Source organism: Pseudorasbora parva, chromosome 9 (assembly GCF_024679245.1).
Source record: "Pseudorasbora parva isolate DD20220531a chromosome 9, ASM2467924v1, whole genome shotgun sequence".
NCBI lineage: Eukaryota > Metazoa > Chordata > Actinopteri > Cypriniformes > Gobionidae > Pseudorasbora > Pseudorasbora parva.
This window is the reverse complement of record NC_090180.1, coordinates 9964020-9986791: the sequence shown is the minus strand read 5'-3', so window position 1 is coordinate 9986791 and position 22772 is coordinate 9964020. Positions and strand designations below refer to the sequence as shown.

Below are 22772 nucleotides of genomic sequence, written 5' to 3'. Positions count from 1 at the left end.
TCTTTTTGTATCCAAATTCGGCTTTAAACTTCTCCACAACAGTATCTCAGACCTGCCTGGTGTGTTCCTTGTTCTTCATGATGCTCTCTGTGCTTTAAACGGACCTCTGAGACTATCACAGTGCAGGTGCATTTATACGGAGACTTGATTACACACAGGTGGATTCTATTTATCATCATTAGTCATTTAGGTCAACATTTGATCATTCAGAGATTCTCAATGAACTTCTGGAGAGAGTTTGCTGCACTGAAAGTAAAGGGGCTGAATAATTTTGCACGCCCAATTTTTCAGTTTTTGATTTGTTAAAAAAGTTTGAAATATCCAATAAATTTCATTCCACTTCATGATTGTGTTCCACTTGTTGTTGATTCTTCACAAAAAAATTACAGTTTTATATCTTTATGTTTGAATCCTGAAATGTGGCAAAAGGTTGCAAAGTTCAAGTGGGCCGAATACTTTCGCAAGGCACTGAATAATACTTATTTATTACATGGGTTAGAGGAAAAGAGGACTCACCCTGACTCCTGGTAAACCAGCTAATCCGGGTTTTCCATCAGGTCCTGGGGACCCTGGTTCACCCTGGATAAAGAAGAAACATGACATTGTGTAAATGTAACAAACTTTTAAACAAAAGTTCAAAAGGTATTTAGTGTTCTTATATGCAGTGACCTAAGTGGAGTCTGACAAACCTTTACAGACAAACCGGGTTCTCCATCAGTTCCCGGAAGTCCCTACAGGGACATAACATGTATATTATTATTAATATATATATATATATATATATATATATATATATATATATATATATATATATATATATATATATATATATATATATATATATTATAAAATATAAAAAAGATAAAAAGACCTGAGGTCCTGGTGGGCCAGGTAGACCAGGATGGCCCTTAAATTAGAGGAGAGGAGAAAAAAAATGAAAAGAAATATGAAGGGTACCATTCAACAAATAGCTTTTGTGTGCTCAAGGAAAATGAACTCCAACCAATGTAGCATGTGATGATGCATCCAAGGCTAATGAAAGACCTTGATATGTGAATAGAATTTCAGAATATAATAATAGTTGTGAGGGATTTGTACACTTACTTGATAGCCTTCTGAAATTCCGGCACCAAGAAACAATCCGCTTTCACCAGAACCCTCCAAATCCTGTCAGAATAAAACACCTCCTATTTTTAGACTGACTGTAAAAGCCAAGCCAACTCAAAAGCCTCAAATTTAATAACTAATGTTTTGAATGGACTAAATGGTGTTCTGGCCCTGAAAATATGTATTTGAAGAATTCAATCTCAAAAGCAATACAGCTCTCTTTTAAGAGATACATTTTCGATTTAAACTTAAAATGCTTAAACTTAAATGTCAAAAATTAAGGGAAAATTTGACCAGCATGAATTATCCTGTTCATGTCACAAAAATGAAGCTAAAAATTGAAAGCTTATTTTGTTTGGGACTCACTTCATCGAAAAAGGCCTTCAATGCGAAGTTTGTTTAGCAATAATTCATGCACAGAGTATATGACCCACTAAGGCGAAGTCTGACCTGTATTTATATATAATTTCTAAAGAAACATTTTAAGATCTGATTATCTCTGTACCCATTATCACATGTTTCAGATGAACCATTAGCATTTCAACAGTCTGTTGTTGACCATAATGTCCTGCATTTAGAATTCGAATTCCAAAAAAGTGGCTAATCACGAATCTGCCTCTAAAAAAACTAAAAGGATTTCTGTGATATCTATTGTTAAATGAATTGCTAGTATATTTGTCAAACCTTGAAAGTATTAGCTGAGGGCCCTGGTGGGCCAGGAGGGCCAGGTGGTCCAGGTACACCCCTCGGCCCCATAGGTCCAATAGGGCCAGGTGGACCTCTCAGGCCAGAGTCACCATTTTCACCCTTTAGGAAAAGTAAGAATGAAACAAACTAAATAATAAGAAATTGAACATAATGGTTCTTTCAACTTTATTCAGCCTTAAAGGGTTAGTAATGAAATTCTGTCATTAATTACTTACCCTAATGTCGTTCGACACCCGTAAGACCTCCGTTCATCTTCGGAACACAAATGAAGATATTTTTGTTCAAATCCGATGGCTGAGAAAGGCCTCCACCAATGTCATTTCCTCTCTCAAGACACATAAAAGGCACTAAAGACATTGTTACAAAGTCCAAATTTTATGAAGTGACGAAAATATTTTTTGTGTGCAAAAAAACAACGCATTATATAGTGATGGACCAATTTCAAAACAAAGTTTCGAACAGTTATGAATCAGAGTATCAATTCACGATTTGGATCGTGTCAAACTGCCAAACTGCTGAAATCACGTGACTTTGGCGATCCGAATCATGAACTGATACATTGATTCATAACGGTTCGAAACTTTGTTTTGAAATCGGCCCATCACTATATAAGTTGTTATTTAGGTTGGGTTTTTTTTGCGCACAAAAACTATTCTCGTTGCATCATAAAATTATTGTAGAGCCACTGTAGTGAGATGGACTTTGTAACGACGTCTTTAGTGCCTTTTATGTGTCTTGAGAGAGGAAATGACATTGGTGTCAATGAAGGCCTGTCTGAGCCATCGGATTTCAACAAAAATATCTTCATTTGTGTTCCGAAGATGAACGGAGGTCTTACGGGTGTAGAAAGACATTAGGAAGAGTAATTATTGACAGAATTTTCATTTTTGGGTGAACTAACCCTTTAAGGTCGTCAATTTTTTACATTTTTGCAAGCAAAAAAAAAAGTCCATTGTGTATTGTCAATAGTGTACCTATTGTGAAATCTACAAGGGGAAATCTTTAGCCCTTATTAGGAATTCCCAATCATGTGGATTCCAGTTCAAATGACTTGAATTCATCTGTGAAACATTATCCCAACCCTAAACCTTATTGTGAAACCTAATCTGTTGTGAAATCTACATGGGGAAATCGTTTGCCCTCATGTAGAATTCCTGATCATGTGGATTCCAATTAAAATGACTTGTTTTCATCTGTGAAACATTATCTGAACAGCAGTAAATGTGACCGTACCTTTATGCATCATGTATTGTACATCATAAACACTATACCTTAGGTCCTCTTATTCCTTGTTCACCCTATGAAAGAAAGTCAGGAGGTGTAGAGATCAAACTGGAACTTATTATTTTTGAAGGAAAGTTCTTTCATCAAGATGCGGTCATTTTCCTACCTTTGCTCCTTTCAGACCCTGTTGTCCACTTAAGCCTCGCTGACCAGGAACACCCTTTTAAAGTGAAACAGATCAAAACACCAGCTTATGCCATGACTTAACATCAATAAATATTATAAAAGTCAACATCTTTACCAGAAGTATCCAATCCTGCTCCTGGAGAGCCACTGTCCTGCAATGTTTAGGTCCAATCCCAATGAAACACGCCTGAACCAGATAATCAAGATCTTACTAGGAATACCAGAAACTTCCAGGCAGGTGTGTTGAGATGGAGCTAAACTTTGCAGGACAGTGGCCCTCCGGGACAGAGTTTGGACAACCCCGGGGTCCGTTCTTCGTACCTTACTTAATACATCTTCAACTTTGAGGACAAAATGTTTATTGCTGCCTAATGTATTCCACCCACTAACGGGTGCCGTGTTGAGATAATCTGTGTTATTCACTTCACCTTCACTTATTCACTTGGTCATAATGTTATGCCTGATTCATTATAATATAAGTTCTAGGTGTACCCCAAAACTTGTTCATTTAGCAGAATACGCAGCTTGGTGGGATGCTAAATCTGAATGTTAGAAAGCATATATATATATATTTTTTTACAGTTTTTTTTATGAATCTATACTGTCACCCTTGATATAACATTTTCTGGAGTTTCGGTGGGAAAATGTATTGGGGAAAAAAATATTGGTGGGAAAAAATATTAAAAGTTAATTTGGAGCATTTTTGTTTTTATTCCAGTTAGTTTTAAAACCAAGAATCAAACATTAGTAGGTTATTTTATTTTAGCAAATTAAATGTTTTTATTAGTTTACATTTTTGTCAAAACCATAAGAACACTGAATCAAATGGGTTGATTTAGAATCAAATTATGGCACAGACATACACATTCAGTCACGACTTCTCCAATTTGGGACATTTGTAGAAATATTTATCTATTCCCAAATATTTATTACTTTATATTATTGTAGAAAAAATGGTAATTTCTATGAATATTCAACAGGTAAGTCTGTCTTAAAAGTCAAGCTACGCATATGAATGTATTGTGTACTGTTTATTACATGATTTCATTTTTACATGATTCTATTTCAAGAACATTTTTCTAATGGCACAGAAGACAGCTTTTTTTACTAAGTTATTTGTATCTCCAAAAAGATGCAATCTAATCCTGTTTACATGAAATAAGCCTGCTCCCGAGAAGGTTTGAAGGTTTGGCCTGATGCTATGACAGCAACTCCGAAATGAGCTTTGAAGAACCTAAAAATCTTGGATCATATCAAACTGTCAACAGTAAAATCCAAATAAATGAGTAATCCATTACGAAGAACGGGCCCCTGACCTATATAGATACACTGCATTAAAAAATGTGCAGCAGAAAGTATGATTTAAATATAGTATACATTTTTTTGCTTTCTTTATACAACATTATGTTGCGTGTTAAAATAATGTTTTAAGTTGCAATTGCTGTTAGTACAAGCAGACAGTTCAAAATTAAAAAGACAGATTTTCTCCAACATTCAGAAAAAGCCAGCAGTTTCAAGCTGTCCTGAAATGCAACCCAGCAGATTGAGCGTACATTCCCTGCATCACTATTGTTTTTCTTTTAAAACTGCAAGTAGAACTGACTAATATTACTCTTTTACTGAGAAATACCAATGATGTTTGTTTGAATACCTCAATATTCCTCTATTATTAAGTCTGTACTCACATTTACATAAAATGAAACCCATAAATGTGACATTGTTTCTCACCAAGTGTAAAAGTTTAAATCTTACAACTCTGAGAAAAAAAGTCACAATTGTGAGAAAAAAAAAAACATCTGAATTGTGAGAAAATATACATTTTCTTTACAATTCAGATTTTTTCCCCCAAACGATTCTTTATTCCTAACTTAAGTTTATTTCTCACAATTCAGACTTTATAATTTGCAATTATGAGTTTCTATATAGAAATTCGCAACTGCAAAGCCCCTTTCACACTGCACGTCGGACCCGCAATATTCCCGGAACATTGCCGGGTCGCCTTCTGTGTGAAAGCAACCACGTCCCGGCATTGATTACCGAATTCGACCCGGGTCGGGGACCTAGTAATATTGCGGTATTCGACCCGGGACGAGCGCTGTGTGAACAAAAGCCGAAACTAATGCCGCAACGTGTACGTAGTTATCGTGCGACTCCTAGAGCTTGTTTTTTCAATAATACAACCCTGCAGTGCCAGAAGAGCTAGTTGGTGTTTTAAACGCAGAGAGTGTTCGTATACAAAATAAACTAAAATTAAACAAGCAGAAATGTGTGCAAACTGGACACAAGTCGAGACCACGGAGCTCCTTACTATCCGCGCTGAAGCTGAGATCGCTCGCCATTATACGTCACATCAGGATGTCACGTGTCAACTCGATCCGGGACCGTTACGGGTTGTGTGTGAAAGTGCACATATTACGGTATTTCGCTGGCAGTGTGAATGGACCAAATCTAGCGGCCCGGGAACAAATGCCGGGTCGCATTATCCGTGTATTTGCCGGAATCGCAGTGTGAAAGGGGCTCAAGAAAAAAATGTCTCATTTGTAAGATAAAGTCGCAGTTAGCTTTTTTTATTCCAATTTTAGATCTCAAAATCCTGACTTTTCCATCACAATTCTGAATTTATATCTCACAATTCTGAGACAAAAAGTAACATTTGAAAGTTATATACTCAGAAGTGCAAAAAAACCTTAAAAAAACACAAAAAAAATCTTAGAAAATCTTAGAGAATCATGGTATATAAACTCTCAATTGTGAGAAATAAAAAGGAGTAATGTGTGATGAAAAGCCATGGTGAGTTTTTGCCTGGGTAACTGAGAAAATGCATGCATAAGTATAACACTGTCACTTAATCCAAATATCAGATTGCAATTAGGCAAATGAGGAAAAGCAGAAATTGTTGGAGAGAAAATCCTGCCTTTTCCAACCTACTAGTTCAGTGACCTGAACCAACCAGGGCAATGCCTGTCCTTTACCAAAACCCGAGCCAAACCCTGAGCCAAACCCAGAGTCAGTGCCAGACCCACTAAACCAGTCCTCAAACTGCTGGGTAATTGAGAGAAGGAAAGAAGACAACATGAATCAGCTAAGGACTGTAGTACAACCTTCATTTAACAACACTAGGAGGCCTCGAGAAGTAATTCATGGGTACTGAATAATTTATCTACTAGACTGAATTACTTATCATTTTACCTTGCTTCATTTTAAGTTGTCTGAGTGCATTAGACATCAGAGGTAACTTGAGATGACAGACTTCATAAGACATACGCAGATGGGATATGAAATCTTTCTTCAGCGGCTGATTTAATCAAATAGAGAAAATACTTACAGGAAGTCCAGGTTGCCCGTCTCTGCCATCCTTGCCAGGGGCACCTGGAGGTCCAGGGATCAAACCCCCAAAGGGGCCGTTAGGACCAGGTGGGCCAGGTTTCCCAGGAGGGCCTGGAGGACCAGGTGGACCCTATAATATGACATTTTCACTCACAGTATAGAGATGGATATACATTGACAATCCTTACTGTTAATTGCCATTAAATACAGTATGTAGCGTCTTCGAAAAATGGTCAAATGTTCCTCACTCTAAGGCGTTCTGTATCGATGTCAGCATCTCCAAATCCAGAGCCGAGAGCATCAAATTCATGCTGTCAATAAAAATGGAGATGCATTTTAATGAACAGGATGCACAGTATGAACAATTTTATAAATCATATGCTTTGGCAACAAATTCAGTTCTTGCCCCAACAGGAAGCAATACTTCAAGCCACACATTTTTTGCAATGTACTCACTGAAACTTTAATTGGTTTGGATGGCCCTGGTGGTCCAGGAAGCCCTGGTGGACCAGGCAATCCAGGCTGACCTATTCCTGGATCACCCTAAAAAAGATCAAAATACAAGCTTTTGTTTTCAACACAACATAGCAGGAAGTGCTTGCTACAATATGGATAATTAAATATTTGGGAGGCAACTTGACTTTATTATCCCTCACCTTTTCTCCTTTAACTCCAGATTCACCAGGTAATCCTGGAAAACCTTGTGGTCCTCTCTGTCCCTGTATTAAAGAGACAATTGGAATGATGTATTAAGATCAGCAAAAACAGATGTCAACATGAATCCATGACACTTTGTTACATCCTATTTAATTTCTTTTTTATTAAAGTTTTAAAACAGTGAAAAAAAAATGAACCAGAACAAACAACATACAAACAAGGATGTTAAATATTTCAAAAATCCAAATAAACAGACTTCTGATTTATTAGACGTTATAGGTAAATGACTAAAGACTAATAAGCAGTAAAGCATTACAAAACAGTGCTTTTATGATTGCGATAATAAATTCAAATAATATGATAATAATTTAAATAAGATGGAATAAATGCAAAGTATGCAAATTATTAAACAAAACAAAGAGGGGTATGAATCTCAGGATATGATGCAATACAAAACTATTACTAATATCACTGTTTTTTTAACATCCATTTTTATAAAAATTTCATTTGATTGAATTATAAATTGTAGGAATCAAATGATACTTTTCTGTGAAGAATGTGCTCTATTTGAATGACATCTGGTCATCTCAGACCAATGCTACTGTAATTTTGTTTTGTTCTTATGGCTCTAAAGAATCAAATAGTTCTCATATTTTCTCATAGTTTTACCAGAAAGGATTGTACAATTAACAATTAGAATAAGTACACAATAATGTCATTATATTAATTCAACATTGTACTAAATGGATGTCCTTCATCTCTAAATTCCAGTCTAAAATACTGTCCATAAATAAGTAAATTGTTACTCACTGGTTTTCCATCTTCACCTTTGCTTCCCTGAAAACAGGCAAGAGATTAAAAAATTGCTAGCTCGTTCAATCTATACTACTGAGATATTACAGGTGCTGGCCATATAATTAGAATATCATCAAAAAGTTGATTTATTTCATTAATTCCATTCAAAATGTGAAACTTGTATTTGATAATTGTATTTAATATTGATATTAATAATATGTAATATTTCAAATGTTTATTTGTTTAAGTTTTTGATGATTATAACTGACAACTAAGGAAAATTCCAAATTCAGTATCTCAGAAAATAAAAATATCACTTAAAGGGTTACTTCAGCGCCAGACTAAAAACTGTGAATGTATGCCGTCTTTTTTCAGTCTAGAATATAAAAATAATTTCACATTTCTACTACATTAATAACCCAGTTTAAATACAAAGTTTAATGCTAAATCACTGAAGTAACCCTTTAAGACCAATACAAAGAAATCATTTTTTGAAATCCTGCCCAACTGAAAAGTATGAGCATGAGAAGTATTAGCATGTACAGCACTCAATACTTAGTTGGGGCTCCTTTTGCCTGAATTACTGCAGAAATGTGGAGTGGCATGGAGTCGATCAGTCTATGGCAATGCTCAGGTGTTATAAGAGCCCAGTTTGCTCTGATAGAGCTCTTCTGTTCTCTTCTCTTCTTCAATTAAGACCAGGGATACCATGGTCCTTAAACCAGGCACTGGTTGCTTTGGCACTGTGTGCAGGTGCCTGTTGGAAAATGATACCTGAATCTCCATAAAGTTAGTCAGCAGCAGGAAGTATGAAGTGCTCTAAAACGTCCTGGTATACGACTGCGTTGACCTTGGACCTCAGAAAACACAGTGGACCAACAGCAGCAGATGACATGGCACCCCAAACCATCACTGACTGTGGAAACTTTACACTGGACCTCATGCAACATGGATTGAATGCCTCTCCTCTCCTCTCCTCTCCTCTCCTCTCCTCTCCTCTCCTCTCCTCTCCTCTCCTCTCCTCTCCTCTCCTCTCCTCTCCTCTCCTCTCCTCTCCTCTCCTCTCCTCTCCTCTCCTCTCCTCTCAGAGAACATAACTTTGGACCACTCAGCAGTCCTTTTGTCGAGTAGCTTGATAAAAGGAATGTGACAGCTGAAACCATATTGTCTGTGCGTAGTGGTTCTTGAAGCACCGACTCCAGCTGCAGTCCACTCGTTGTGAAACTCCCCCACATTTTTGAATGAGTTTTGTACAATCCTCTCCAGGGTGCAGTTATCCCTATTGCTTGAACACTTTTTTCTACCACATCTTTTCCTTCCCTTCGCCTCTCTATTGATGTGCTTGGACACAGAGCTCTGTGAACAGCCAGCCTCTTTTGAAATGACCTTTTGTGTCTTGCCCTCCTTGTGCAAGGTGTCAATGTTCATCTTTAGGACACCTGTCAAGTCAGCAGACTTCCCCATGATAGTGTAGCCTACAGAACTAGACTGAGAGACCATTTAAAGACCTTTGCAGGTGTTTTGAGTTAATTAGCTGATTAGAATGTGGCACTAGGTCTCTTCAATATTGAACATTTTCACAATATTCAAATTCGGGATTTTCCTTAGTTGTTAATTATAATCATCAAAATAAAAGAAATAAATATTTGAAATATATCAGTCTGTGTGTAATGAATGAATATAATATAAAAGTTTGAATGGAATTATTGAAATAAATCAACGTTATATATGACCAGCACCTGTAAATATTTTATAGATAAATGGTTAGACATTATCATATCCTAGCCTCACAAAGAAAAGTAGCAAACGTGTAATCAGAGCATATTCAAAGAGGTCTCATAATATAGGAAATAATCATACAGGTTGCCCGTCTTTCCCTGGTCTGCCTCGTCCTCCTGGTGGACCCATTGGACCTGGTGGGCCTCTTGGTCCAGGTTGATCTGAATGTCTGGGTGGAAGAGATGGCCCTGGAGGTCCAGGGGGTCCCGGGGGGCCTGCAGGTCCGGGTGCTCCACGCTCCCCTTTTTGTCCCTGGCCTGATCCCTGAGACATTTCAAGAGGAACCAATGTATTTGAACTAGCAGGATTATTGCATTATTTTAACCATCATAAAAGAGCATTACTTATATTCAAAAGTAAGTATCCTTTTTCCTATTATAATAATAAATTATCACTTACATCCCCTGTACTCTCCCCTGTTTCATCTGGTAATGTCCCTGAAATAATTAACAAAAAATATTTTACATAATCAGACCATATTAATAATAATATTACTTTAATTATTTTATTAATATATTTTGTCTCTTATGCTTACCAAGACTGTCTATTGTAATACATTGTAACACATATGATGATTCTTTGATGAATAGAAATCTCAAAAGAACAGCATTTATTTGAAATATATGCTTTTGTAGCATTATAAATGTATTTCCTGTCACTTTTAATAATTTCAACGTGCCTATCTTGTTTTAATCTTACTCCAAACGTTTGAATGATTTATAACAGTTTCCACAAATATGTTAAGAAGCAAAAACAATGTTTTGATACTAATGGTACTTGGTACTAACAACATTGATAGTAATAAGAAATATTTATTGAGAGCCAAATCAACAAATCAACATGATCATGAACTGCAGTTTTTACTGATCAAATAAATGCGGTCTTGGAGACTTGGAGACTAAATTGATACAATCAGTAGTGAACTAAAATCTAGATAATAATCATTATTAACATTCACAAAAGAAGCGAAACAAAGTTAATTTATATTATTATTTATATATTATTTATATTAATTAAAGCGTGTCCTCTCACCATGCAGGGTCACATGTCCTGAGAGCTCCCCCTCTTCCACCTCAGGTGGCACAGTGGGCGGAGCTTGCACAGGAGAGGTGGGCCTGTGTGTCTGCAAGACATAATACACCAAATTACACATACACTCTTACAACATAAATTGGCCATAATAAATGTAAACTATACATCTCAATCTATTTATGATGACTATTGTTTTTTTGTGGTAAAAAAATGTAAATGGTATTTATAGAAGTATTTAAAGGTAAAGGGCCCTATCATACACTAGGTGTGACTCAAGTGTTTTTTGCTAGTTTCAGCCTGGCGCAGTTATCATTTTCACGTCCAGTTTTTTAAATAGCAAATGCACCCGTGCCCATCTGTTCGCCCATATGTTCAGACGCATTGTTGGTGGGTTACTATTTTGAGGAACTGAAATGCAGCATTTTTAGTGTTATTTAAAGGGTGTGTTAGTAATATGATCCTATAGATGAGTGCACAACGCGTGTACACTCTGCTTATTACACACACAGAGATTTGTAAAAGTGAAAATTTCAAAAGTTTTAAATGTGGATATTTTTCGTACACAAACGCATCAATTCACTTCAGAAGGCGTTTATTAACCTCCCGGAGCCGCTTAGAGCACGTTATTTAATGGACAGATGCATTTATATGGACTTCAAACAGAGCAACAATCACTGCTATTATAAAGCTTGGTAGCGCCAAGTCTTTTATAATTTAACTCTGATTTTATTCTTCGGAAAGAAGAACATCATATACACCTAGGATGACTTGAGGGTGAGTAAATCATGGGCTGGTTTTCATTTTTGGGTGAACTATACCTTTAACTAGTCGAGGTTGATATAGGATTTAAAAAAGTAAATAGTAAAAACAAATAATTTTTGGAAAGAATAATTTGTACAGTAATCTAATCACACTATTGAAGATGAACAGTAATTAATTACTTTTCTAGAGTAGCTTACCCAACACTGGTCCTGAGTGCACCTGTGCCATACGCTTCAGACCATGTGCTCAGATCATTATATATAGGCCCTAAGTGTGTCTCTTTTGCATCAGTAGTAGTACCACATGAAATTGCAAGTTTCTAAACACTCCACCCCTATCTGACATTAGACATTTATTGTTTGGACAAACAGGTATCTCAAACCTACTCACACCGTTCATTGAGGAGCTGACATGTCAGATCTCTCAGACTAGAAGTTCCCAAGTTTCCTTGTTAATCAGCTGAAACCCTATGACCTAAATTGTTTACTTGAAGTGTCCTCTGATATATAAAGTAACATTTAAATATGATGCCTTTTTGCAACATCTTAACAAGTTGCTATTTGGACATAATTAAAATTACTTTTTTACTCATTTGAATCATTTAATCATCATTAGGCTAGCAAAAGGCAGTATAGCACTAGCTAACTTGAACCAAATGAATAACAGTATAGAGAAGTCTCTGTCAGAGGCTGTCACACTCAGTGTTTAAAAATGAAAGGAATAAAAGATTCATTTTCTTTTGTCATTGCAATGCATTACATCACAGCAGGTTTGCAAATGGTTTTCAGGTCTCTTGTGACCGATCAGCATTATTGTCACTCCTACCAATGTGTGTTTTAAAGTGCCATATTTGAATGTACAGTATTTGAATTTAATGGTGTGATGAATTTAGGAATTAACGTTGCTTTGAGCTTTTGATATATAATAAGTTCATGGTAATTTAAGAATATTTTGGAATGAAAACTGCCTTGTTATTCAAAGAAAATATTCATTCTGTCATGATTTGGGAGAGAATCGAAGATTTAAACCCTTTAGTTGCCTCCTAATTTTGTAATAAAACTTAATTCCCTGTTGAATGAACTTCTTAATAGATAAATAAAGCTAATGTCTGCAAATAAATAATTACATTGACTAAATACACACATAAAAAACAAATGCAATGATTTCGGTTTTGTGCTCATATTCAATTGTGAAATGTGTTATGCATTTGTGCATTTATTTTGATTTTAATTTTTTTTTATTAAATTCAAAAACTTTAAAAAGGTAATTTAAAATGAAGCCTTTGGGGAGTTTTATTAATGGATTTAATAAATTACACCTTTGGAGAGAAAAAGAATAAAGAAACACATCTATATAAGACACAGAAAGTTCTAGTGATGGGAACACATTTTAAAGACAAAACTATGTTTGGATTAATACAAAAAAAAAATCTAAAAATATGCTCTAAAATTCATTTACATTTTTTTAATTTAATTTAATCAGGTACCTAGATAACATAATGTGTGCAATGAGGTGCTTCTGTCAAACCTTTTCTTTATCTTTTTCATTTGTCCAACCAAAGATTTCTTTATGTCTCCCATGCTCTTCTTCATCATCATAATCACCATCACCACTTCTGTCTCCCTGCAAAACATTCAGCAGTCAGCCTGCTGTTCACATCATGAGGTACTCCACCACAAGAGGGAGTGCCAGCTCTACAAGAATCATCCCCAAAGATACATTTTTCTTTTAATCTACTATAGAAATGTGCCTTTCTAAAAAAAATGGACAGTGTTATTTTATCCAGAGTTGAATAAGAGTGAAGAAAATGTGCTCACGCTGGGGTCATCCTCCTCACATTGCTCTTCTGCTGCCCTGGGGTCCGGTTTTATCACCAGCTGTTGGATAGACCCCTGACAGAACAAGACAGAAAGAGAAAGAGAAATGTAGGTGTTGGTTGTTCAGCCATCTAAAACAAAATCAAATTGTGTGTGTAAAAGATTGCTGTGTATATTTGCAGAAGGCCGAGTGGTTAATCACACTGCAATCATGTTCGTACACAAGCGTCTCCTGGAACTGGTCTACTGTGAGAATGAAAACTCTTATCATTCTAACAGCAGCAGACAGCGTTCAGGAAAACAGCAGCACAGATTCACCTAGCGCCTGGAGATGTGCTAGCAGAGCTTTAGAGAAGGTAATACATGTTGTACAGTTCTCAGCAGGCTTTCAGATGAAGCCCCTCCTGCTTTACTCATTGGGATTTAATGGATTCTTTTAGCCACACTTTTATTGAAGTACAGCTGAGAATTATTAGGAGCCATCAGCTACTTTCATTATTAAAGGTATTATGAAATGTACTAGTCCAAACAACCATAAAGCAATGCCAAACAAAACATTTTCATTAGAATTACCTTTAAAGGGAAATATGAAATAACAAAAGCTCAACAACCAAACTGACAAACCTCAAAAGTGCTTTTCCTAAAGGGCACAACAGTAATTACCACTCTAGAAGTTTGAACCTGAGACCTTCTGGGTGCTAGTAGCCAGGTTTAAACATATCATTATTTCTGTCTGTATAATTGCCTAAAAGAGTATGTGAGAGTTTCATTGTTAATCGTGGTCCTCTTTTCTTGAGGGAGGCCACTATGCCATTCAACACAAAGAATTCTACCTTCCTGAAGTCTTCTCCATGCCAACCAGCTCCCTAAACACAATAGCACACCAACTCATGGGACAAAAGCTCCTTAGCTGGAATAGTTCAAGTAATATGGAGCAGAGGACAAAACTTCTGAAAACGTTTGGAAATCATGTTTGGTATGGTCATGTGATATAATTTGAATGTTAATAAACGAGGTACAACAAATTTTTAGACAAATGATGCTTTTGTAAAGTAATATTTTTAAATGTTTTATTATTATTTATATGTTACACTGCCCTAAAGGATTATTAGGAACACCATACTAATACTGTGTTTGACCCCCTTTTGCCTTCAGAACTGCCTTAATTATACATAGCATTGATTCAACAAGGTGCTGAAAGCATTCTTTAGAAATGTTGGGCCATATTGATAGGATAGCATCTTACAGTTGATGGAGATTTGTGGGATGCGCATCCTGGGCATGAAGCTCCCGTTCCACCACATCCCAAAGATGCTCTATTGGGTTGAGATCTGGTGACTGTGGGGCCATTTTAGTGCAGTGAACTCATTGTCATGTTCAAGAAACCAATTTGAAATCATCAGCTTTGTGACATGGTGCATTATCTTGTGCCAATTGTAGCCTCTTTTTCCTATTTGTAGTGGAGATGAGTGGTACCCGGTGGGGTCTTCTGCTGTTGTAGCCCATTCACCTCAAGGTTGCGCATGTTGTGTCTTCACAAATGCTTTGCTGCATACCTCGGTTGTAACGAGTGGTTATTTCAGTCAAAGTTGCTCTTCTTTCAGCGTGAATCAGTCGACCCATTCTCCTCTGACCTCTAGCATCAACAAGGCATTTTCGCCCACAGGACTGCCGCATACTGAATGTTTTTCCCTTTTCACACCATTCTTTGTAAACCCTAGAAATGGTTGTGCATGAAAATCCCAGTAACTGAGCAGATTGTGAAATTCTCAGACCGGCCCGTCTGGCACCAAAAACCATGCCATGCTCAAAATTGCTTAAATGACCTTTCTTTCCCATTCTGACATTCAGTTTGGAGTTCAGGAGATTGTCTTGACCAGGACCACACCCCTAAATGCATTGACGCAACTGCCATGTGATTGGTTGATTAGATAATTGCATTAATGAGAAATTGAACAGGTGTTCCTAATAATCCTTTAGGCGAGTATAATATATATATATATATATATATATATATATATATATATATATATATATATATATATATATATATATACAGTGAGGAAAATAAGTATTTGAACACCCTGCTATTTTGCAAGTTCTCCCACTTGGAAATCATGGAGGTGCATGTCCACTGTGGAAAAAAAAAATCTATAAATCACAATATATGATTTTTTAACTATTTATTTGTATGATACAGCTGCACATAAGTATTTGAACACCTGTCGATCAGCTAGAATTCTGAGCCTCACAGACCTGTTAGTCTGCCTTTAAAAGGCCCTCCTTACTGTTATAAAGACACCTGTCCACCCCATAAAATCAGTAAGAATCCAACTATTAACAAGGCCAAGACCAAAGAGCTGTCCAAAGACACTAGAGACAAAATTGTACACCTCCACAAGGCTGGAAAGGGCTACAGGGAAATTGCAAAGCAAAATGGTGAAAAAAGGTCAACTGTTGAAAAGTAATGTGGTCAGTAGAGACCAAAATATAACTTTTTGGTCATAATTCCACTTAAACGTGCATATCAAGGTTCCAGACCTAAACCCAACAGAGAATCTTTGAAGGGAGCTCAAACTCTGTGTTTCTCAGCAACAGGCCAGAAACCTGACTGATCTAGAGAAGATCTGTATGGAGGAGTGGGCCAAAATCCCTCCTGCAGTGTGTGCAATCCTGGTGAAAAACTACAGGAAACGTTTGACCTCTGTAATTGCAAACAAAGGCTACTGTACCAAATATTAACGTTGATTTTCTCAGGTGTTCAAATACTTATTTGCAGCTGTATCATACAAAACAATTGTTAAAAAATCATATATTGTGATTACAGAATTTTTTTTTTTTAGATTATGTCTCTCACAGTGGACATGCACCTACGATGACAATTTCAAACCCCTCCATGATTTCTAAGTGGGAGAACTTGCACAATAGTCAGGTGTGTTTTCCTCACTGTAACTTCCTCAAAATAAAACATATTTTTACAAAAACTTTTAAACGTTTAAAAAGTAAATGTTTAAAAGTAAAAACAAACATTAAATTATATATATTACTTTGTGATTCAATAATGAATATATGAAAGGGTTAAACTGTTTTTTTGTGAAAATGTGGATGGTGACATACCACAAATCTCTCCAGGCCAGTACTGCCCGCATTTGCCACAAAGATGCCCGAGCCTGGCTTAAAGCTGAGGGGCTGCTGGCTTCTCCTCAGGGGTGCGCTGTGGTACTGCTCACAGTCCATATAGAGCCGAACTTCCTCATGCTCGACCGTCAGAGTAAAGCGATTCCACTGCTGTGTCATGTCAGGCACTTTAAAGGAAGCCACTTCCATGGTTTCAGCAAACCCTGGCTCGCTGTAATACAGTACAATCCTCTGGGTCTTGTCCTCCACGGGCGTCAGGGCCAAGCCCAAGTGCACAATCTTCTGAGAGGGATCTGTGATGGCGAACAGGACCCCTCCTCGTGAGCTGGAGGGCTTAAGGGTGACAATAATGGCAAAGTCCGTGAAGAAGGGCTCAGGTACAAAGGACTGGGTCAGTCGACCTACATTAGCATTAGGCCCAAAATTGTAGGCAGGGAAACCTTCGTAGCCAGTGATGAAGGACACAGATGGAGGAAGAGGTACGCCAACGAGCTCGGTGAGCACTAGATGACCCTTGGACCCTCGCTCTGAAAGAAATCATCCAGTTACAAGGAGAATGATTCAAATGAAGGACACAGTCATAATACACAGTACCTTCTCACAATTATGAAAATATGTCTCCTAATGAACATATTCTAAAACATTTTCCAATGAAGATTAGAAGGCCCTAAACACACACAGATAACTGACAGCTCATGACCTTCTTAAAAGAGAAATTCTGACTGTGCTGATTGCTCTTTTCCATCATAAAAGAATCATGAAAAAAGAAAAAGAAAATGATGTCTGTGTGAGAAACAAGACAGAAAATGACATTGTGACTTACTGGTATTTTTTTCCATTCTGTGAGCTGTTAAAAGCTGCAACTGAAACATTTGAGCTCATGAACTGGATCCGTTTTTTTTTTTTTTGTGAACCATGATCAACTGATTTATTGAAAAGATAGAAAGTATGATTTGTTTCTGACCATATTAAATCGCCCATGAACTCCCATGATTATCTAGTTCTGGTATGAAACTCTGGTGGTAAGATGGTACAGCCTGGACTCATTTGGTAGTGATCAGTATTATAAATTGTATTTATGTTTTATGTTGTGTCCATCACTGTTTTTATGTTTTTATGTGTCTTTTTTTTAACTATGTGCTGCCTTTTCTTGGCCAGGGCTCACTTGAAAAAGAGACTACTGTCTCAATGTGACTACCCTGGTAAAACAAAGGAGAAATAAATAAATAAATCAGTAGTTATCTACATAGCGTAGCTGATTGGTATTGTTATTTCAGCGGCCAATGAGCTGCGGTTCAACATTAAAGGGGGGGTGAAACACTCAGTTTTAGTCATCTCACGTCAATCTTGAGTACCTATATAGCATTGCATCCTTCATATCTCCGAAAAGTCTTTAGTTTTATTATATTTATAAAAGAAAGATAGGCTGTACCGAGTCTTTCCGGAAAAAAACGAGCGGCTGGAGGCGTATCATGTGGGCGGTGCTAAAGAATGACGAGCGCGTTGCTACTGCGCGAGAGCTTCTGAAAGCTGACATCGTCATGCATGGAAAAGAAAACGTTACCCTAAATAACCCATGGCTATCAATCAGATTCAACTAATACATATAAGATCCAGAATCAGATCCGGAGAATTAAATAGAATGAACAGGAAAAACACCTTTATTTAGTGGCCTGTCAACATTTGCGTTTGTTTACTCGTGTTATATGATGACATGATTTGGTTTATGGACTATTGTATGAGACTAAACCTTAGCAGTAGCAAGCAAAACGGTTTTGCACGTCAGATAGTGTATAAAAAAAACAAGGGTGTAACGTTAGCGCATTTGAGTGAAGAAGCACGCTTTGTGAGAACGTCCCCTAGTCTAGGTTTATGTTTGGGTGGTTTTACAATAAACAAACTGACATATTGGTCAGCTAAACAAATGTATTTAAACACACACCATACATCGCATGCTCCATTGATAAATTAACTATACACGATCGTGTTGTTTACTGATGTTTACTCACGCGACGATAGCCAACAACATAGACATTTGAAGCAGTTTTACTCACCGCCTGCTTCCAAAGCACGACCGTGAACCTTTATCGCTGGGACCGCTCTGTCAAAAACACACTTATTGTTGATTTCGTGAAGTGCTGTGACAGCAGTGACCGTGGAGATTCACTATTGCGACACAACCGAAGCATGGTGTTGTGATGCTTCTCGTCATTTCTGCGTTCAAATCGGTTCAAATGCAGCGCAGCCTTCCCGGAAAGCTGTGCGGGCGCATTAAAGTTGTTTGATGTCACCCATAGGAAAAAAGTGGAGCACGGCGCAACAGAAGTATTGCACAGATGAGTGGATCTGCACCTGAGAGAGTGTTTATGGGCGTCCATTTGGTCTCTCGCTTTAGTCACGTGCGTGCGCACCCTTCCAGAAGAAGAGCCCGTACGGCCCATACAAGGACCTTCAGCTCTATCAACGTCAAGCCGACCCATACTCGAAAAAAAAACTCTACGAAACTTGTGCGAAACCGGAAGGAGTATTTTTGACATAGAAATACTCCATCAAACGTCCAACTTAGTCTTTGAAACTTTGTCTATGTTTAGGGATGGGAATCCAAGTCTTTAACAGTGTAAAAAGCTCAGTATGCATGAAACAGCATTTCACCCCCCCCCCTCCCCCCCTAAAATCAATACAGGTTGTGTTTGCTGGACAGTCTGCAGCACGATTTCAGAAAGTGCAGAGCGCTTTTAGAACGCATCTGGAATCAGCATCTAAAGCCTAGTTCAGACTGCACGATTTTCAAACTCGTCGGGTCACAGCTCTATTCACACTGCATGACTATCTGGGGTATCATTCAGTCACTAGCTGCGTTTCCATTGCAGATTTGCGAAAAACTTTTGCGATATTTCTTAAATGTCGATAAAAAACTGTTGCGAAATGACAGCGTTTCCATAGCTGCAGTTATGCGACTAAAACATATTACTTTCCTCTCGCGATAGGTCAGTCCAAAATGATGGCACTTGGTAGGTTTGTACATCCCATCCATCACACTAGCCATTATTTTTATTGGAAGGAGACATATGTGTTATCCAAGCATTAATGGCAAGGAAAGCCCCTTAGGTTACTTAAGCGGCACGGATATGAGGTGTGTGTGTGTGTGTGTGTGTGTGTGTGTGTGTGTGTGTGTGTGTGTGTGTGTGTGTGTGTGTGTGTGTGTGTGTGTGTGTGTGTGTCAGATCTGCTTCAAGGTCTTCATGATAATGTAGCATTTCTGTGTTTAGAATCCAGTATTACTGTAATCCTATATTGTCTTTTATGAGTTTAATAAAGAACTCCATCTCGTCTTCTCTCCAAACCGAACCATCATCTGTAAAGAATTATCGCCTTTTAAGCGCGGCAGGTTGACGCATATAGAGAAGAGCGAAATGTTTGAATTTGCATGTTAACTCAAATGTTTTATTTTTATTTTCACCACTTTCGTTATTTTGGCTAGATATTTGGTTTGATTGGCATTTGAACTGAATTTAGAAATGCTTTGGAAAAGAAAAAATTGGCATTTAATAAACAAAATAATTTTTTTGAAATGGAGACCGCGTTTGGAGTGAGTGCATGCAAAATAATTAGTTCCCCGAGTCCACAAATAAAAATAGACAGTTTATAGTATATAATTATGTCTTGAACTCATCTGTATAGCTAAAAATGACAAGAGTATTGTAAATTGTTTCATCTCTCTTAAAGGAAGAAGGAAAACTGAGAACGTCGGCGCTTTTATCGGCCGTGGGTTAAAGAAAACAGCCTAACTACGAAACTAAATAGGCTGCGTTTAGGCCTAAACATTAGCCTGTAATATTATTATTTTAATGTATATGTTGGTTATGAAAAGTGAGCAGCATGAGTAAGAATCGCAATATGTTTGAGACCTGGAGAGTCACATGATTTTGATCACTTCGAGTTTTATTTTCTAGAAAGTCTTTCTTAAAAAATACATTTAGTTTTGTATAAATTGTATTTTTATTTTGATCGATGTTTCATCAATTAAATGCCTGTTTATTAGATAAGAAGCAAACTAAGATCGTCTGGAATGGATTGACGCGTAACTGGCCAGTTTCCTCTGCCTTTGAGTAAGGCTGAAAATACAGGCTGACTCTTTCTGCTTTAATACATTTCTTGAATATATGTCTTAATTACAGTATATATGGCCTGTAGTCCTTATTAGGAGAAAATATATGTCCTGTTAACTACATTATCTTGTTATTACGACACAATTGAGCTAGGAAAATATAATATATAGGCCCTATGTTGCAGCAATGCGTCACCGCAACAGGTGACATGTAAATGCGAAAAAAACGTTTCCATTGCAGTTTTGCGAAAATGTCCTTTTTCGAATCGCCTGAAAAACCACCTCATGAGAGCGTAAAAACTTTTTTGCGATATATGGGAGTTTTTGCGAAATTGCCGCGTTTCCATTGGGCGTATTTTCAATTCGCAATTTCAATTTGCGCAATTTGAAGGGTAATGGAAACGCGCTTACTGCTGTGTTCACACTGCACGATGGTTTGACGACAGAGGAGTTCACACTGCATGACTGAACAAGAGGAAGAATCGCCGACAACTCTCTCGCTCTCCGGTGCGCAAACTACGTTTCCCAAACACACGTGCGATGTGACAAGTAAACAACGCGAGATCACACGTGCGTCAGACCGGAGTTCTCGCGCGAGACTTGGAATTGTTATTAAAAATGACAAACTGCACAAAGTTTGCTTCAAATTGTATGTGCGCTGATTTGTGGAGAAAAAGAAAAAAGATTATGGCGGAAGAAATTGTTGGAGAGACAGAGGGAGCCAGGATTTTGTTCTGCAAAGACAGTTTGAGGTAAATAAATAATTATTTAATGTGCTGCTGCTGTGGCTGGATGTGCAAATATTTGGCCTTTGTTTCTGTTTGATAGAATTGTAAATATATCTATTAAAATACTGAAATTCTGCTTTATAACTCCTCCCTGAACCTCCTGCGGCCCTGTATCTCACTCTCTCATTGGCTGTCGGTGTAATTTTCAGTCAGAACGCAGTTCACACAGCAGGAGTTTGAATCGCCGACAGCTCCAGATATTTAGCATGCCAAATATCTCACCGGCGTCGGCGACTCGTCGGCGATTCTCTCTGATCGCGTCTTTGATAATTCATACTGCGTGATTGTCACTCGCGTGCACGAGCACCGATTTGCCTGTGATCTCGGGCATTTGTCTGCGATTTCACAAAACCTGTCGGCGACTCAAAATCGGGGCAAAGATCGGGCAGTGTGAACTAGGCTTAAGTGTGGTGTGGCAAGCAGCGGGGCGAGGGACCGCGAGAGCGGGCCGGTGATTAATGTCAACGAGTGCCAGCTGCGTGGCACACCGGTCTCGTCTCGCGGCCATGTGACGGGAGCATAAAAGGAGGAACAGGGCAGCGGAAGACGAGAGAGGACCAGGCCTGGAATTTTATGTTATGCTTTATTTTGTGTGTGTTTGCGGGCAGTCGTCCGTGAGGGGCTGTCCGCGGTTTTACTTTCGTTTTGTTTATTTATTTTGAGTTAATAAATGTTTGAAACGTTCGCCGGTTCCCGCCTCCTTCCTTCCCATCTACGAACCTTATTACACTAAGATAAGTGATTGATGTTTTATTCCACATCTCTGCGCATTTTGGAAATGTTTTTAACTGTCATGTCAACAGTTGCCAAGTGAATCACTGAAGCACAAGCAGTGGTCTGTTGTATGTCATTGCTGTTTTATGAATTGTTTTAAAAAAAGTAGTTTGCATCACTTGTCTTGACTTGTTGGTCCCTGTGTGTTTTTATGGTAAAACAGTTTAAATGTTTAGCTTAGGGTGACCACATTTTGATTACAGAAAACCAGGATACTTGGCCCGGCAATGAGATACTCAAATGATACTCGAAGTTTAATCAAAGATTCCTTATTAATTTCAATACATTTTAAATATACTCCCTCTGTATGGATAGATCGAAATTGTTATATTAGGGCCAGGACAGGACTTACAAACAGGACATCTAGGAAAACAGGTCATTTGGTCACCCTAGTTTAACTACTTACATCTTACGACGCAATCTTTCACTGCTATAAAGTGTTGCACTGAGGTAGACCATCTTAAAAATGTAACATTTTACTTTTGTTATACCTAGCAACAAACAGAGCGGTGTGTAATGGAGTACAGAAGAGCAACATCAACAATATCAGATATTGGGGGGAGAATTTGG

At 37.7% G+C, this 22772-nt stretch overlaps 1 protein-coding gene across 1 annotated transcript in view; it reads right to left on the bottom strand.

Moving 5' to 3' along the window:
* Positions 1–22772, bottom strand: part of col15a1b (collagen, type XV, alpha 1b) — a 42643-nt gene that overhangs the window by 17075 nt on the left and 2796 nt on the right. Inside the window, exons 2-19 of the mRNA XM_067453814.1 lie at positions 16512–17059; positions 13395–13469; positions 13105–13200; positions 10816–10906; positions 10183–10220; positions 9865–10047; positions 8020–8046; positions 7209–7271; positions 7009–7095; positions 6801–6863; positions 6551–6682; positions 3206–3259; positions 3087–3113; positions 1792–1914; positions 1105–1167; positions 872–907; positions 690–731; positions 517–579 (exon numbers count right to left, since the gene is read on the bottom strand). Coding sequence (XP_067309915.1) covers positions 517–579; positions 690–731; positions 872–907; positions 1105–1167; positions 1792–1914; positions 3087–3113; positions 3206–3259; positions 6551–6682; positions 6801–6863; positions 7009–7095; positions 7209–7271; positions 8020–8046; positions 9865–10047; positions 10183–10220; positions 10816–10906; positions 13105–13200; positions 13395–13469; positions 16512–17059 — 1811 coding nt within the window. The remainder of the gene's footprint in view (positions 1–516; positions 580–689; positions 732–871; positions 908–1104; positions 1168–1791; positions 1915–3086; positions 3114–3205; positions 3260–6550; positions 6683–6800; positions 6864–7008; positions 7096–7208; positions 7272–8019; positions 8047–9864; positions 10048–10182; positions 10221–10815; positions 10907–13104; positions 13201–13394; positions 13470–16511; positions 17060–22772) is intronic.